Genomic DNA, 17,540 nt, shown 5'->3' on the forward strand with positions numbered 1-17,540 from the left:
AATAGTGGAGTCGATAAACTAATTAGGAATAAAATGATGCATGATTATATGACATGATAATTTAGAATGAATTTGTGTACAATATATGCATGACTCATTTGATTATGACTTCAAAATTTAAATGTTACATTTCAAAAAAATAAAATCAATTAAACCACATATATTGCATCTGATTTTACATTGCCATCCATCTCCAAGCCGACCTCAACTTTCCGTCGTCTTCTATGTCGTTCCTTCACGCATCTTCAATTCTGTCGTCGACCGATTCGGAGTTCCCGACATGAACGTCCTCGTCGGAGATGAACTTGCTCCAGAACCAATGCTTCTTCCAGACCAGAATTATCTCTTCGATGGGTACGCCCTTGGTCTCGGGCAAAAAGAAGGCGATGAAGGCAGTCATGATCGCCACCCACCCGGCGAAGAAGTAGAAGAGGCCAAACTTGAGGTGACACAGTGCGGTCAGAAACACCTGGGCGATCAAGAACGTGAAGAACATGTTGACGGAGACGGTGATGCTTTGCCCAGCCGAGCGGATCTCGAGGGGGAAGATCTCACTTGGTACCAACCACCCCAGAGGCCCCCATGACCATGCAAAGGCTGCAACGTAGAAGCAGATGAAGAGCACTATGATGCTGGCGTAGTTCTTTGTTACATCGGTGGCCACACCGCTGATCCCAAACTTCAGCGCAATTAGAGTTCCCACCACCAACTTTTGCGCCGCAAAAATCATTCCGACATTAATCATCCGCTCAATCGAAGAATTCGTGAAGTGATCGATCCAGAAATGATACCTACCTGAGATACGAGCATCTGTGCGCCTCCTTGCAAGAAGAGCTTTCGGCGTCCAAGCTTGTCCACGGTGGCGATCGAGACGAAGGTGCCGAAGACGATCACGATGCCGGTGATCACTGCCGACGCGAGGGAGGCCTCGTTGCCGAAGCCGATGGTTTTGAAGAGCACGGGAGCGTAGAACATGATGACATTAATGCCGGTGAGCTGCTGGAAGCAGGGGATCAGAATGGCCATGGTGAGCTGCGGCCTGTACTTCCTCTGCAATATGTTGGACCAAGGGTGGTGGACGCTCTTGGCCGCATCGCTGGCCGCCACGAGGTCGTCGTACTCGGCTCGGATGTCTTCGGTGCCACGGATTTTGCGGAGCATGGCCTTGGCCTCTTCGTCGTGGCCGCGCTCGATGATCGAGTTGGGAGTGTCGGGCAGCACCAGCGAGCCGATGGTGATGACGAGGGCCGGGACCGCGGCGAGCCCGAGGCTGACGCGCCATCCCCAGCCACCTTTGATGGAGGCTGTCCCGTAGTTGATGAGGTTGGCGACGAAGATTCCGACGGTGATCATCAGCTGGAAGCCGATGTTAAGCGTGCCCCGGAGATCAGCAGGTGCCATCTCGGAGAGGTAGAGCGGCACAGCCTGCACGCAAGCATACAACAGAGCAGAGCACAGTCAAGAAAACCGGTTTGCGTCCCTACTCGGACAGGGATGATTCTGTTGGAGCAAATAAATCGATCGTTTTGCCTGATTCGCGAAGCCAATGCCGATTCCGAGGAGGACGCGGCCGAGTATGAGCATCAGGACGTTCATGGCGGCGCCGTTGATGGCGGAGCCCAGCAGAAAGGTGATCCCTCCCGCGAACATGGACCACTTCCTCCCGAACATCCTCGTCACCGTCGACGCAAGGAAGGATGAAAGGAGAGCGGCCCAATACAGAGAGGACGTGAAGAGAGTCAGCAACTGGCTGTCGAACTTGCAGTATTGGTTGGTGCTCGAGTCTGCCATCTGCTGCTTGTAGACCGACGGAAAGAAACGGGAGAGGAAGGAATCCATGGACGTCACTCCACCTTCGACCACACAGTAAAAGAAAGGTCGTGTTTTTAGCAGAGTAAGCATGCGGGGTTTAGTATCGAATGCAGGAGGATAAATGTACCAGAAATTCCAATGTCGTAGCCAAAAATAAGGCCACCGGAGGAGGCGACGAGGCAAGTCAGGAAGACGAAGAGCGTCATCTTCCCCGGGTGCTCCTTGCCACCGCCCGTGCTCACGATCACTCCGACCGCCATGGTATGCAATCTCCTCCAACTTCTGAGACACAACGAGGGCGAAGAGGAGCGGAGGCTTCTCGATGCTCTGAGTCGAACAAGGAGGACGTGCTTATAAAGGAGCTCGAGGAAGGCAACAAGCTGGAGCAGTTATCCTTCAGCGGATGATATCCAGTTGGGATTCCTGCCGATGATGTTGGATTTGGCTGTCTAACTTCCATCTTCCGTTATCCGAAACAGATCATGTACAGGTAACTGTTGTCCGACCTTTTGAAGACCACGTTTCGCATAGGAAATGGAACTTCGCAGTGAGAACAACATTGAACGAAAGGCTCAATCAATCTTAACTTGTATAGTTCTTAGAGTTACAATTGATCATCTAAACAAGTAGATCGTATGTATCTTTTCTTCCTAAAACAAAAACATCTTCTCGTCATACCAATTTGTCTTTAGTATCATGTGAAATGATAGATTTTTGTAGATATATGCTCGATAATCTTGATATAATGTTTTGTTGGGTCCAGCGCATATGTGGGCTTGGACTAATGATTTGTGTTGTAAGCTCAAATTTGATTTATTAATAATTTAAAAAAAAGAAAAAAAAATAAGGAGACTCAATGTACGAGAGAGCGTGCAACGAATTGTGGCGACAAACTCTACAATCCTAACGGTGCTGATTTACAGTTTATCCTCTTTGAGGTACTTTTTTGCTATACTCATTTTGTAAGACCTAAAATTCTCTTTTGAGATCTACTATTCTTAGCCAAGATATGTGGTCTTATGATGATCCTCTTGTTATTTTAGAGAAGACTTATTATAAACCTGTTATCATTATTGGTAATAGTGGAAGTTTGAGGTGGACTATGGTCCCATGGTTTTTCTCGCATTAAATTTTTCATGTTAAAAATTTGGTCTCTAATTCATTGTTCTGCTGTTTATGTTATTCTGGTTAATATTTATATTTTGGTAATTAAGTTGATATTTTGATGAGAAACTCATTTTGATACACAAAGAGGGAAAAGAATTATTCTGCTTTAATAGATTTTTCCTAACATGTTTTGTATGTTTTTTCAAATTAATTTTCAAATGGAGTGTACTATATTTTACATGTTTTTTCAAATTAGTTTTTATTGATTATATATAAATAATGTTCAAGTCGTTTTCATGTGAATTCGACCATGAAACCTGTTAAATATGCAACAATATGCAGATCACTCGGATGGATATCTCAAAAGATATTATCGTACACATTTTGTGTATAAAATTTTAAGAAATTTTAAAGCATTCTCGATTGTATACATCGATTAATTTATTGAGAAATCATGCTAGGGTTAAAGATGTTGATCGTGTTTATAAGGGATATTTTCTTCAGATAGCATTTGATGATGGCTTGATTGCTAACTCAAATAAATCTTTAGGTTAATAATTCTTTCCCGATGTAGAATTTTTAAAAAAAAAATCACAAATTTTTCTTGGCATCATTATGTACAAATCATAGGCAACTTTATTTAGTATTTGAATAATGGAAGAACCATACAATTTTTCCTGATAAAAAATAATAATAATCCTGGTTAGAATAATCATCTTCGACTACATCCTGATTACAATACTCCATTTTAGACCAACCAGCAGTAGCTTGTAAACATGTGAATGGTTGCACCACATTGTTTGAGGTATAAAAGCATTCAAATTTAACCATTTTCACTCTATCAAACAAGTTCATGACTGCAATCATTGCATTGAAGCTCAGAAATCTGTAACCTTTATTAATTATTGGCATTTAAATTTACACATAACATTACAGCATCAAAGAACTATCAGACTGGTTTGAGAATGGAAGTTAGGACATGTATTTCAATCTTTTTTTTCTTTTCAGAGAAAATAAAGAATAACATATGGGAAGGAGACATCCGAGACGATCTGAGATCAGCATTCTGTTGCTCAATGTTTTGAAAACATGCCTTCAGTTAATGATGAGAAATCAAAATCCCCAAGTGAACGGGTACTAGCAGTAGATCGGAAAGATGTATGGGGCTTATTTACTCCACCACCAGCAGCAGTTGCCTCATTCACAGATGCAATGGACCCCTGAGCATGCAGACTGCAAAAATCAAAGTTTCGGTATCAGCAAATCGAAGAAGGCTCACCATTAGGTAAAATGATACGGTACACAAAATGAAGTTGTGCTTTTACGACCCAGGAGACCAAGATCACGGAGTCAACCTCTTTGTATCGATGAGAGTTCATCTTTTTTGTTATATATAACACAAAGAGGAACACAGATAATTAAGACAAAAAAAGGAGAGATAATCGATCTTTTGCATAACAGTATCTAAGGTTATTTTATTAGACAGTTCAGTTTACAAAAAGTAATATTTCAGTTAAGAATTTACGGTCAAGATGCTCAGAAGCCTCACCAAAATATAAACCCCTCCCAAAATGACTGCTTCACTATCCCTGTCAATGTCTTCATACATAGCCTCATTTCCATCTGACTCATTCTTGATAATGCTGATAATAATTAAAAAGAAAAACTGAAAGAAAAGAGAGTAGGGAATAGTTGGGCACCACAATCCCTTCACGGTATAAAAAATGGAAACTTAAGAACAAAATAATTTTACCTCATGATCAATTACGTTTAATCAGATCAGAGTACAATCAAATGATGCATTATCATGTAAGAAAAGAGTGCCGAGGGATTCAAATGTAAATATCAGTGTAAACAAGTACAACACGTGAATCACAAAGCCTTAGTTCAGTAAGCCACGCATGCAGACAATAAGAAACAAATCAAAGATATTGTAGATCTGGCATCAAGGCAAGGTGGTGAGAAAACGAATGAGGTTTTATCGCGGTACTATTGCTTGATCATCTCTAGTATAAAGCCTCAGCTCAACATTTCTTATCATTTCATACAAGGCAAAAAGAGATTACTTATAACTAATCAATAGCTAAGGCCTAAGGATTACAATCACAGAAGAAAGCAAAGCATCCTATTGTTTTGTATTCTCATATCAAACTTTTGATAGTCCTCCCTAACACCATTTAACTAAAGTGGCCGGTGTTCTCTTTTTTTTGCATACTTAAAGATTTACTTATTTAAATATATATAATAATAGTAAACCACCTTAGATACCTTTTTTCAATGTGAGATCACTACTTGTTAATATCTTGTCCTTACAGATCCACTTGATGTGCCAGGATCCATGTAATTGGTGCTGGCTAGTTGGAACGAAGACATCTTATTAATAATAAAATGTGAAGACTCAAGTGTTGAACCTCCTTTAGGGTTGCATTTCAACATCATAACAAACGTAGATTTAAAATTTGCTGGAAGAATTGCGTACCCAGATGCAGTGACAGGGCCATAGCTTCCAGATGGGTGGGGGCAAGTGACACTTCCCATCTGCTATTGAAAACACAAGTAAACGAGTCAGATATTTCGCATCTTAGGACAAAATACCGGCCCACTTAAGTTTGCTAAAGTTTCAGCACCTCTCTTGAGTTATTGGAATACAGCTGCGCAGCTAGTGGCACGTTCCCTGGAACCTGATGACTAAAGTTTGCCCAACTTTGTGCTGTAGTGTATCCTTGCATTGTGATTGAATCACTAACACTTCGTTGATGAGTTCCTCTAGTAAATACTGGAGGTGTATCGTCAAATTTGTCGGCAGCCATAGGAAAATCTTTCTGCTGGGAAAGGAACACCTGCTGTTGTTGATGAAGCCCAAATGGAGATACCATACTGGACTGTGAACCATCACACTGAACCAATTAAAGCAATTAAGCCATTTTCAAAAGAAATTGCAGATCAAATAACAATGATAGAAGAAGGTAAAATGACTCGAATCTCTTGCCAAAGGACACAATATATAGTTGATATATAATTATACAGTAAAAATTATAAGGAAACATAGTGCACATCACAAATTTGAGCTATAACAGTTAAACAGTAGCATAAAAAGTTCAGAAAAGAAAAGCTCGAAAATGACTACATGGAACTCTGAAAAAGGACATGATACCAAAGAAGCTTTGTTCGAAAAAACTGTGTTTACCTTATCAAACGGGCACATGATACCATTTTTATTTGTCTGGTGTTTCTTTTGAGTCGAAGACTGCAACAGAGATGAATCCTTAAATAGGTCCTCAGCTCCTGTAATTGCATTCTTGCAATCAACAGATGCTGTGGTGTTCTTCTGTGAGGCACTGGTTAGTTCTTCAGCTGCAGATAGAGAACAATGAAGTGAGATCACCAAATTTATGATCAGCAAATGTGTTTTAGCTAAAAATGCAAGATTGGAGTAGATAACACAAGTACAGGAAAAGCACAAAAAAGAATTAATTCTTTAAAATAGCATCTAATAAAGAGAACTTAATTAAATAGAATAATTATGAATGAATAAGAAACTACAAGTCATGGGTTTCTTTTACATTTCTGATACCTACAGATCGATATAACTTACACTCAAATTTTACCCATGCATTAGTATCGAATGAAGATGATTCTGGCCCATTTTCGCATGGACCATCCACGGAAAGCATGTTCAAGAGATCACCGGTGCGTTCAACTTTTGATGGAGTGGTTGTTGTGGCAGTAACTCTAGCAGGAGCTACCTCTGGAGATACTACTTGTGTTCTCCCTGTTTCCAACTTTGACTCAGAGGGTACCTGTCAATTCATTAATCCAAGGCTGTTTAAGTAATGTGAACATAAGAAATTTTGTTAATTTATTATAGAAATAATTCTGAAAGGGGAAAAAAGGAACCAAAGTACAGCAAATTAATGATTGTAGCGGAAATGATCAGTGAACGGAACAGAATCAAAAGCACCACCAATTCGTTTCTTGCATCTGAATCAAATTTAGTTTACACAGGTATAGTGTAGAGGTATATACCACCATGTCTAACAATTTTTGTCTAACAAAAATTTCACTGAAGATTCAAGTTTAAAATGAAACAAGGTAAGATTGCAAAGTTCATCATCCAACAATACCAATTGTTGGTTGGTTGTAAAGAAATATCTTTTTCATGATAACCAAAGGCAAGACCTGACAAAAGATCTTCAGAATCCATCCGTAAATTAGTTACACTATCCATTTCAAGAACTGAGAACTTCAATAAGAAAATCATTCTCATTATATTATGGACACCAACATGAACCATTACTAGGTTAAAATTGATGACCACATAGAAGCCAATGTTTACTACTGTTTATACTTTATAACACACTAATATTTTGTTAGATAACACTAATATCTTCACTTAAGAAAGGAGGAACAAAAAAAAGGGCTGGTTATGCTCATATGGTTTCTCAGGATTAATCTACAAAGCACAGCCAATTCAAAAACAATGTAACAGTCATTCAGAACTTTCTCAATGTTTCAGAGCTCAGACAATCTTCAACATTCCAAATAATGAATATAAATATTGACATGAGAAAACAACACTGTCAATGTTTCAGACAACCTTCAGCATTCCAAACAATGAATATAAAGCTTGACATTAAAAATCTACAACAATAATCAGATTTAGACCCTATTAAAACAAAGGATGAAGTTACCCGGACGGGTACTTTAGGAATCACACGATTATCTTTCCTTGTACTCAGCGGTGTATTATCCTTCTTGTCCAAAGATTTCACAAAGTTAATATTCTCTCTCCCTGTATCACTGGATTTTTGCTTGTTTTCAGGATCCATTTCTTCTTGGGCCTTTGAAGGTGATTTAAATCTGTTATCCTGAGATGCCCACCTTTTTTCTTTGTATCTGGAAGGCAGAGTGGTTTTGTTAACAATTTATAGATGTGAATGAAAGATTAAATAGGAAGATGATAAGCTCAATACTTGGCACGAATAAAATTCTCAATCTCAACTCGGTCATAGTTTGGAGGCAGTTTGGCTTCCCAGTAGCTATTTGCCTTCTCATTTCCCATTGCTTTACATCCAGAACCCAACGAAGAATAAAAAAACTTGGATCAGTTTCATACAAAAGAGTCAGACGGCTCATTTTTCACAATCTTTGGCAGATATGATGACAGCAAAAATATAAATGAATGTAAAAAAGAGGCCAAGACACTCACTTTGAATAAAAGCAACCTGCTCTGGTAGCCAAGTGTCCAATGTTGCTGACCTTACCTGTATTAGAAGTAAGCTACTAATAACATAGAGTTAAATTAAGCACAAACTATGCATCTTCACATTCTCAAACATGTTTTTACTGATAAAATAAAATAAGCAAAGTTACCACAGTAGTTATAATATCAGTGTAACGCATTAAAACTTGCTTGTGTTCAATGTAAAAGATTTGGAAAATCTATACACGAATGATATTCAAAAACTTGTCAATTTATACTCAACAATCAGATCAAATTGGAAAGACAGGTCAGCTTAATATAAAACAATATGTCCGCTATATTCACCCCAGTGGCCTAGACTACAAGCAAAAGTCTTCCTGCAGAATATATTCCCAAAGTACCACTACACTTTAGTTTTGTTAACATCAAACAGGCACACATAGCAAGAAAGGGACGAAGAATGTCTACTCAAAAAGAGACATAGAGAGGGAGAGGGAGTGAGAGAGAGAGAGGGATGAAGAGTAAATTGAATACATGAACTAAAAAGAAAACAATGAAGAAGCATCTAGACATGAAAGAAATTGGACCTCACTATAAGTATATGACCATGAAGTTTTATCGCATTGGCATCTAAAAGTATTAAAAAACCATCAATAACAATGAAAAGCAATCAAAGGCTTGTACTCTCGACCACAGAGATAAAAACTTCTAAATAATGTCAACTAGTTGACCAACTGTAGCTTAAAATCCAATCATGAAGAAATTGTCAGTTTATCCGATTCACTAAGTCTGGTACTTTCATGATGTCAGCTATAACAACAATAACAAAGTCGTAAGTCCTAACTATTTAGGATCATCTACATGATAGACCAGTTACAAAGATAATAATTACTTACTGAATTAAAACTCTTCTCAGATAATATCTTATGTAGGCTGTGATGCAAGTGGCAGAAATTTGAAACATCTTTATTTGTCAAAGCAGTTGTTGTAATAGTCAACAGATTACATGCTACAACTATGACAAATTTTAGTGAGTAAATATTAATTTTTAAATGTGCATGCACATTAAATGATTTATTTTCAGAATGACTTGATTACAACAAACAAAAGGAAGAAAATGTAATTCAGAATAACTTGATATATATATATATATATATATATATATATATATATATATTGACAGCCATGACATCACTATAGCAAGTTTTGCAGGTTATATTTCTGAAGAAAACCTTTCTTGAATTTTTACTGACTCTGAACAAGTATATGTCAATGTGAACAATGAATAAAAAAGTGTAGTGTCCCATAGAAAAAAAAACTGACCTTTGATATATGTACCCCCAAGCTTCTATGGATTCCAGAACATTGCAGACATATAAAAATTCCCAGATTAACACTTGCCCATCGTGGACCTCTGCAAAAAGATGGTTAAACATTAGATTTGAAGGAAGATTGAACAATAACGAAACCAAAATTTAAATTTATTCTGGACCAGAACAATAAAGTAGGCTCTAACTCAAGAAATCCTATTACTAAATGTTGCCCCCATCTGGTAATGTTTATCCAGTCCAGCCTATCAGGGGATCTGCATGTTGCCTTTGGTTTATAAACAGAGGATTTGGGACCTCAAAATAAAGCAACATATTCTAGAATTATCCTTTTACAACTGGCCAGTAGCAAATTTTAAAAAGAAAAAAATCAAAGTATAAATTCTTTATACCCATTGCAGGATGATCTGTTTTAAGCTAAAATTAATAAGGGCATTCTTTATCCTCAAAAGCTCATAAGCACATTTATAAGGCAATAATGTATCCCAAAATTAGATAGAAGAAAATCCAGTGATGCATGCCTTAGATTCAAATTCATGATTCAGATTTTCTAATTAACTAATAAACTACATAAGCAAAGTAAGGTATGATTTCAGATGAATTTTCTTTTAGTTACATCTCAAAGGAAAATTACTGTTTGGTGAGGACATCTCCGGGAAGGCATGCAGGTGCAATATTAATTATGTCAATCAAGATTCTTGATATTGTTTTTACCAACAACCATCCAAGTTCAGTATTTTATATTCACTTAAAACAATTAGTTCAAAATTTTAACTAATTTTGGCATTATTCAGGTATATTCAAAACGTTTTAGAATGCAATACACTATCTAAAAGAGACAATTTACTAAGCCAATGACCAATCAGATAATTTTAGCACGAAAGATGCAAGAGCACGAAAAGAAATTATCCTTTCAACTTCCAAGATTTTGAATATTTGTACATAATGTTGCCATTGTAACATATATGCAAAGGTAGTTCACCCGTCAAAGCAAGAGTTGCCAACTTGGACTTTCAGCAACAGACATGAATTTTTCAATTGGTGAGACCCAAGGAAATGATAAGTTCACTTCATTTTATAGTAATAAATTAATTAATCACAAACCAAAACAAAATTATCAAAAGAACATAATATCAAAAGAACATAATACAGTAAAGAAAGATAACCCAAAAGCTCCACAAAATCTTTCAGTTTTTCTTATAGTTTTGTTGATATAACATCTTTAAGGCTTCTCAGATGGTTGCACAAAAAGCAATGTTGCACTAAATTGATGGAATTCAATCAAGCTAAAAAAAGCAGTCTCAGCTTGAATGCTTACTTGGACTTGCAATCAGCACATTCCCTATTCTCTGGCAATTTGAGAAGCCCCTCCAATACCTGCAAGTAAGTCTATCAGAACAAATGTGACACATATAGAAACAAATTTAATAAGAATTTAACCTCAAAAATCTCTATATAGAAATCACAAGCTCAACTAAGTTGGAAAGTGAGCTAAACTTACTTGAGGTGAAGCAAGTGACCAATCGGTAAAAAAATACTACAATAGGCAAATAAAATCTTAAATCGGATAACTCAAAAGGTCGAGAATTCACTGCATATGAAGTAAGTAGATAGGATGAGAAAATGAAATCCAATAACATCTAAAAACAAGACAAATTTAATATAACAGAAATAAAAATTTGAATTGTGAAATGATAGATCAGATACCAAATCATATTGTCAGGTAGGATGAAATAGCATATTCAACTTAGTAAAGAAAATATGTAAAGGGACGAGGGAGCTCGAGGACAGGGGAGGAGGGAAAGATAGATACAGAGTAATAAAAGAAAAGGTGCTTGTTCTGGATGAAAGAGAGCAAGCATATGAGGTCAACAAATATTTTGATTGTTTTGCTGCCCATGCATAACTTGCTTGAAATGTTGGTTTCTATGTGTTTTATACATATTAAGTTAAATTAGTCATCTTGCTTGTAAACATAGAAGAAATTAGGCCGTAGATCTTACGCTATTTTTTTTTGTATCAAGAACCTTACAACATGTGCTAACTAATTGAGGACAGCTACATGGACCTTTTCCACTATTGAACTCTGTGGAGGGAGAAAATCCTTAGTTAAATCATTAGCAACTCTTTTTTTTTTTTTTTTCTAATAAACTTTTCTTAGGTCTTCCTCTAGCTTCAGTTACATTACTAATCATCATTGAAACACAAATTGTAAGCTTCTCTCAAACATGTCCATATAATTTTACATGATTTTTACCCATTTCATCATTCATCACAGCCACACTCAAATCTTTTGACAAATACAAATATCTATTTATTCTCTCTTTGCCACAATGTCATACATCCATCTCAACCACACTAACATTTTGTGTATATTTTATTTAAATGACCACTTCTATTCATAAAGTATTAATAGTCTTACAACTGTCTTAAAATTTATTTAATTTAAGATGTTTGTGAGCGCATGATACATTCGATTTTCCTTTCCATCTAACTATTCTTCTTTCATTTTATGTATAATGTCTTTACTGATCTCTCCAATTTGGAAGATCTTAGATCCAAGATATTTAAACTTTTACGTGTAGAAAGATCTACTTCTCTTCATATCGATAAGATTGAACTTCATATACTTTATTATAGTCAGCCTACAATCTTTAGTTTCTAATGTTAATGAATGTCGACAAGGCCTCTAAGGTGACAGTGGTTAAAGAGATGGAAAATTGCAAGTGTTTCATCTACTGATCCCCGTTTCCAATCGAGACGCAAATACCACCACAACGAGCTACAACCGAACCCTCGATCCCAGCACCATTGATGAAAATTCACACCATTCGCAATGGTTTCTTGCGGGCGATTGAAATATCTCCCACTAGCGTTAAATGCCCAAACAAACGAATCAAATTCGCCAAAAAAAGGCGAACCCAAATCAAACCAACAATCCGAATCGCATTCCAACAAAAACAACGATCACGAAAGATCGAAAACGTGGAGTCGGCATCTAATTTCCACGCTCCTCGTCTGCCGATTCACCGAAGAACAAACGCGAACCGGAAAATATCAAATCTTCAGTCGAAATGCCAAAGAGTAACGTTCAAAAGATCAAGAGATTTCGGGAAATCGAAGAAAAGGACGGACCTTTCCGTGTTTTTCATTGAGTTCTTTGGAGACGGACGCCTTTTCGTTCATCTTGACGCTCCCCAGTGGCCTCCCGAGACCTCCCGGGGTTCCGAGGAGGAGGAAGGAGGGCAAACAGAGCAAGGAGAACCAATGGATGGATCTCGTCTATGCTGTCTACTTATAGCATACCTATTTCATCGGAGGGATGAAGCAACGTACGTACTCCATTGGCCGACGCCGGAGGAAGAGAAGCTAATCCAAGCCCACACAGACTACCCGATCACCTACCCGGATAACGGTGATGGTAGTTCTGGCTCTACAGCGGGTCCCATAATGCTGATTCCAGTTACATCACAGATCGACAAGCGGGTAAACAAGGGATTGCTCGGAGGAATGCGGGCCCCAAGCCTGTTGAGGGAACGGTTTTTTCTATTTTACCTCGAAAAACCAAAAATGTTTTTACCGAATGACTTCGCTTGCTTTTTTTTTTTTAATGTGGGGAAATTATTTTCCATCAATTTGATAAACACTTTCGTCCTCCATCAGTCATTTCTGACTGTAGTCATCAACGTCGTCCGTCATCTCCTTCCGCTTCCTCTCTTTTCTCTTTTCTCCTCCTCCTCCTCCCCGTCGTTTCTCTCTCCTCCTCTTCCCCATCACCTCTATCCGACGTCTGTTGTTGGCTCCCTCACCGACCACCTCCAACGAGGGGTACGAGTGAGGTCAAAGGGCTCCAATCTTCAATTATGAGAGGAAGAGGGAGTGATAAAGGACGACGTCGGCAAGGAGCTCCTCGTCTTTGATCGGGAGGAAGGAGGATAAGGCTGTTGCCGGTGGGTAGTGGAGGAGGAAGTGACGTGCTGTAACGCTCGTGGTGGAAGCAAAGGCTGCCGGCGACAACGATCGAGCCGACCGGTGAGATTGATGAAAAAGAGGCACCCAAGTTAAAAATCAATTATGAGGACAATCATTGATAAATGTCTAATAATAATAAAAAATTAAAGGTAAAATACAGTCTCTTTTTTTACATATTAAGTTTTAAAAAAAATTATGGGCATATTGAGAATTTTTTATAAAGTGTTTAATTTTTTTTAAAAAAAAATTAAATAGTATATCTTGTGATATGAAATGAGTATTTTATCTCTATTTTTATCGAAACTACCGTCTCCATCACATCCCCTTGCACCCTCATCGAACCTAAGGGGCATCATGCATATAGAGGCACATGAGGTCAAAGGAGAAAAGTGGGGGTGATTGGCCATGGGAGAGGAGCATGCGGTTTGATGGGATCTACCTATGTACAAAGACATAAACAACCAAGAGAAAAAAAGGGATGACCAATGAGGCTTACTTGTGCACGCGAAAGTGATTGTCAATGAGGCTAGCTCGCACTTGGAGGTGTAGATAGCCAACTTGACCAAATCCCTATGTGCAAGGAGGGGAGGGATTGACGGAGCTAGCTTGCATGCAAAAGTATAGGCAACCAAAACCGTCGACAAGACAAAGGGAAGCAATCGACAATAGTCGATAGAGGTAGGATAAATTTTTTTTTTATGCTATCGCTAGAATATTTATCACTTATTGGTCTTTCTTACGTTTGCTCGGATAACAAATAACAGGTTTTGTTAGGAAAATTATTGTTAAGCTTAGACATGCTAATCCAATATTATCTTGGAGTTTTCATGTATTAATCTCCATAGAATGCTGCTAGTTTACATTTACTTTCCAGGACCAGATTTGTCCACTTAATTCATATCAGCTCTTTCCAACATGAGTCGAGTGTCCTTTGAATGACTTTTTTTGCTTTTTTTTTTTGTTTTTGATCTAGAAAAACAAATCAAACGATCTTAGTTTAATTTTAACGTGTGTGATTCCTGCCCTTTCTTGAGATCACCTCCAACTCCGTCATATCAACGTCAACGATATGACTTTACTGCATGTTCTTGAGATTGATTTCTTGTCTCTGTCATCGCAATTTATTGATTCAGACATCAACACTGCGACCTTGGAAGACTACCAATCTTTGTGACTTGACCTTTGCCTTACGTAAGTCATCAGTCAATCTTGATGCCAAGAACTCAAGAAGCTGTAGTTTGCGTTTGATGCAATCGACAGGAAAGCCGACCGAGATTTGTATTTCTGCACACTATTCATAGGAAAAGTCGTTTGGATTGTGATGAACAGGTCCTTGACAAAGCTGCTGACACCTTCTCTGATCCCAAACATGATGTCATTACAGACAGATGCATGCACTTGAAGAAGATAAAGAAAAAAGAGAAGGTCTCTTCCTCTTTCTCTTTCTCTCAATGATATGGCTGGCAGGCTGCCATGGGGCCAACGTTACACTGTTCGGCTCCCGTGAAGTACTCATTCCAGGTAGCTATAATTAAGCGTCCACCTGTAAGTCACTACATGCGTTCGGTGGCACTGCGCGGGGTACCAAGTTTTTGGGGCCAACCTTCCGAGGAACTCTTGACCTCATTAGGTGAACGGCAGAGTGCACGGCTGCTTAATGACGAGTGGACCAGGTTTAAAGGCACGCACACTGAATCGGGACAGCCTCACCTCGGCTGCTTGACTGCAGGTAGTCCAAAGAGTTCATGGTCGTATTAAAAGCTCCATGGCCGGATAGATAAGACATCAGGTCAAGTTACAGTCAGTGGGAAGTGACAGCCACCCACGGCATTGGCAGCTGCTCCCGAGGAGATAAAGCCGACTTAACATAGTAGATCGAACACGTGATCCTTGTGCATGTTCTTGAGACGTTTCGTGCAAGATGAAGGTAAGTCGGTTTGGGGGAGAAAGCAAAGGGGTAGATGGGTTGCAGCCTCCTCTATATATAGAGCCTCTCACCTTCGATTGCTTTCCATCTTACGCCACTGGGAGCTCAGTTCATACCAGGCTCAACTCACTCGACCACAGATAGATAGTGTGCAGGGAGAAAAGGGTAGAAGAAGAATGGAAGGGGGAAGGAAAGTGGTGCTAAGTGGAGAGAGGAAGTACAGTAGCCGCCGCTTGATCCCCAGACGGGGGCAGGTGAAGGCCTCCATCGTCATCGGCCTCGCTCAGTCTCTGGCTGCCTTGTTCTCTCTCGCCGTCGCCCGCCTCGCTTAGATCACGGCTACTGCTTCCTGATGATCTATTTATAGATATATATATCTACATATATGAGGGTGGAAAACCTTGGCTCTTCTCTTTGTAGTCAGCTCGCTAAACCCTGTTTTTCGTTGGGGTTTGATGTAAACATTGTGAACACAGTGAGAATGAAGTTTTTCGTACCATCTTTTTGCATCCATTACTGCTCTCCCTTTCGTTAATTATTGTGAAAGCTGAGAAGTTGTGCGTCGGCATGTACATTTAGGTGTTCATCGTTGCTCATCTTCTTGTTCTGAGCTGCCTCTGCTGGTGTAGTCCCCAATCTGACAGACTAATTTTCCTTGACCAATTATTTCTGCTATCTCATGAGGCGAGGATATGAGAGTAGCTTAAGATCTCGGGAATAGATTTGGTAATCTTGCTTAATAGTTATGGCGATTTAATTATCTCATCTCAAGATTAATTATGACGATTTAATTGACTGACTCAAAAGTCTATCCGAGCTTAGTCTTCGTTGCAAGTCATAATGGTTATCTTTCTCGATCAGAATCGTATTCAATTGATTTAGGTATAAATCGATTTTTGTTCTTTCCGTAACAACAAAGAATTGACATTAAGAAGAACTTTTATATTTTTGTAATGCAAGCTGTGAGACAAGAAGATCTTTACTTTTAAGATTGCCATCCTTTACCACAACAAAAAGCACAAAGATTAGTGACTTTTTAGTCACTAATCAATCATACATCGTCTAAAGCAAAGTGGGTGGAAGTCACTGAGAAGGTGCCTCCGCCGACATGATAATAAATTGTGGATTTCTTTTGTTTTTTCTTTTAATGATAGAAGAATTAACAAAAGTAAAAAAAAAAATTAACTATTTATTTATTTATTTATTTATCACATGACACATGTAATCTGCTGTAGTATCTTCACATAATAGCATATAAGTAAGTCAGGGCATATTATTTATTCATTATAATTTTCATTCTCCAATGAAAATAATTTTGATTTAATTTATTAAATAAAAAAATCCTTCTCTTCTTTAAGTGTCCATCTTTATCAGTCTCATACTCTCTACTCTCTTTATCATCCAAAAATCTATTTTTAATTAATCTTTTATCAACTTCTTTTCTTTCTGGCAGGTAGTTGTTCTTTTTTATTCTATTTATAATTGAGTTACATTCATTCATAAAAAAATATTTAAAAATATTATTTTTATATAAAAAATATCTTAAAATTATCATAAAATTAAAAACTCAAGATATATTTAAAAATATATTATTTTTATATAAAATTATTTTAAAAATCATTATACTTGAGTTACACTCATTTATAGGATATATAAAAAAATTAGTTTTTATATAAAATTATCCTAGATTCATCAAAAAAAATAAAAAAAAAATAATAATCTGGTTCAGCTGTCGATTTTTCCCCACCACGATGGATCTCCAGATTCTGTCTTACGATGAAAAGTCTTAATAATAATAATAACAAAAAAGATCGTTGATGAATCATCACCGTCTTAATCTTGATTAGGAACACACACACACCGCACTTTAGTCAGCATGGGAGTCGACCGAGTTAGTTTTAAAAACATAATATATATTTTTTTTATTTATAATATCGAGTGTATCTTATCCATTCAAATCGGATTATTATTTCCATTATTCAATAGTACTATGATCGGAACACAGTAGTATGAATAGTGTATCCACTTGTGGATCCGAACATTAAATGTTCAAAATATCATTTTGAAATTAATTAATTAATATCTATTTCTAATTGATGGAAAAAAAAATCATATATATATATATTAATTAAAATTAAAAATATATTCAGATTCCTCAAATTATGGAATATAAAGTCCCATTTCTTATTCC

The 17,540-nt window shown here is 37.6% G+C and overlaps 2 protein-coding genes across 4 annotated transcripts; both read right to left on the minus strand.

The window, feature by feature from the left end:
• Positions 1-235: 235 nt before the first annotated feature.
• LOC135627624 (sugar transport protein MST3-like) lies at positions 236-2,072 on the minus strand. Its single transcript, XM_065133748.1, has 4 exons — positions 1,940-2,072; positions 1,531-1,853; positions 796-1,425; positions 236-709 (listed from the first exon to the last, which is right to left on the minus strand). The coding sequence occupies exons 1-4, from the start codon at positions 2,070-2,072 to the stop codon at positions 236-238; spliced, it is 1,560 nt and encodes a 519-aa protein (XP_064989820.1).
• Positions 2,073-3,790: 1,718 nt separating this feature from the next.
• LOC135627395 (ADP-ribosylation factor GTPase-activating protein AGD5-like) lies at positions 3,791-12,838 on the minus strand. Of its 3 annotated transcripts, none has more exons than XM_065133482.1 (11): positions 12,586-12,838; positions 10,769-10,827; positions 9,446-9,536; positions 8,129-8,199; positions 7,893-7,983; positions 7,611-7,815; positions 6,515-6,719; positions 6,107-6,273; positions 5,547-5,816; positions 5,399-5,460; positions 3,791-4,152 (listed from the first exon to the last, which is right to left on the minus strand). In XM_065133482.1, the coding sequence occupies exons 1-11, from the start codon at positions 12,600-12,602 to the stop codon at positions 3,993-3,995; spliced, it is 1,398 nt and encodes a 465-aa protein (XP_064989554.1). In that variant the 5' UTR covers positions 12,603-12,838; the 3' UTR covers positions 3,791-3,992. The 3 variants fall into 3 exon arrangements, with proteins under 3 accessions (XP_064989554.1, XP_064989551.1, XP_064989553.1); XM_065133479.1 differs by having other exon boundaries at positions 8,129-8,183; positions 12,586-12,837; XM_065133481.1 differs by having other exon boundaries at positions 5,399-5,457; positions 8,129-8,183; positions 12,586-12,835.
• Between the last annotated feature and the right edge of the window lie 4,702 nt (positions 12,839-17,540).

This window comes from Musa acuminata, chromosome BXJ2-11 (genome assembly GCF_036884655.1).
Source record: "Musa acuminata AAA Group cultivar baxijiao chromosome BXJ2-11, Cavendish_Baxijiao_AAA, whole genome shotgun sequence".
Classification (NCBI taxonomy): domain Eukaryota; kingdom Viridiplantae; phylum Streptophyta; class Magnoliopsida; order Zingiberales; family Musaceae; genus Musa; species Musa acuminata.

Coding starts and splice junctions, on each gene's coding strand:
- LOC135627395 (XM_065133479.1), bottom strand. CDS start 12,636: ATGAACGAAAAGGCGTCCGTCTCCAAAGAACTCAATGAAAAACACGGA. Junction 6,274..6,514: donor TGCATGGGTAAAATTTGAGT/GTAAGTTATATC, acceptor CTCTATCTGCAG/CTGAAGAACTAACCAGTGCC. Junction 4,153..5,398: donor GGCCCTGTCACTGCATCTGG/GTACGCAATTCT, acceptor TGATTTTTGCAG/TCTGCATGCTCAGGGGTCCA.
- LOC135627624 (XM_065133748.1), bottom strand. CDS start 2,072: ATGGCGGTCGGAGTGATCGTGAGCACGGGCGGTGGCAAGGAGCACCCG. Junction 1,426..1,530: donor GCATTGGCTTCGCGAATCAG/GCAAAACGATCG, acceptor GCTTGCGTGCAG/GCTGTGCCGCTCTACCTCTC. Junction 710..795: donor CACAGATGCTCGTATCTCAG/GTAGGTATCATT, acceptor GCGGCGCAAAAG/TTGGTGGTGGGAACTCTAAT.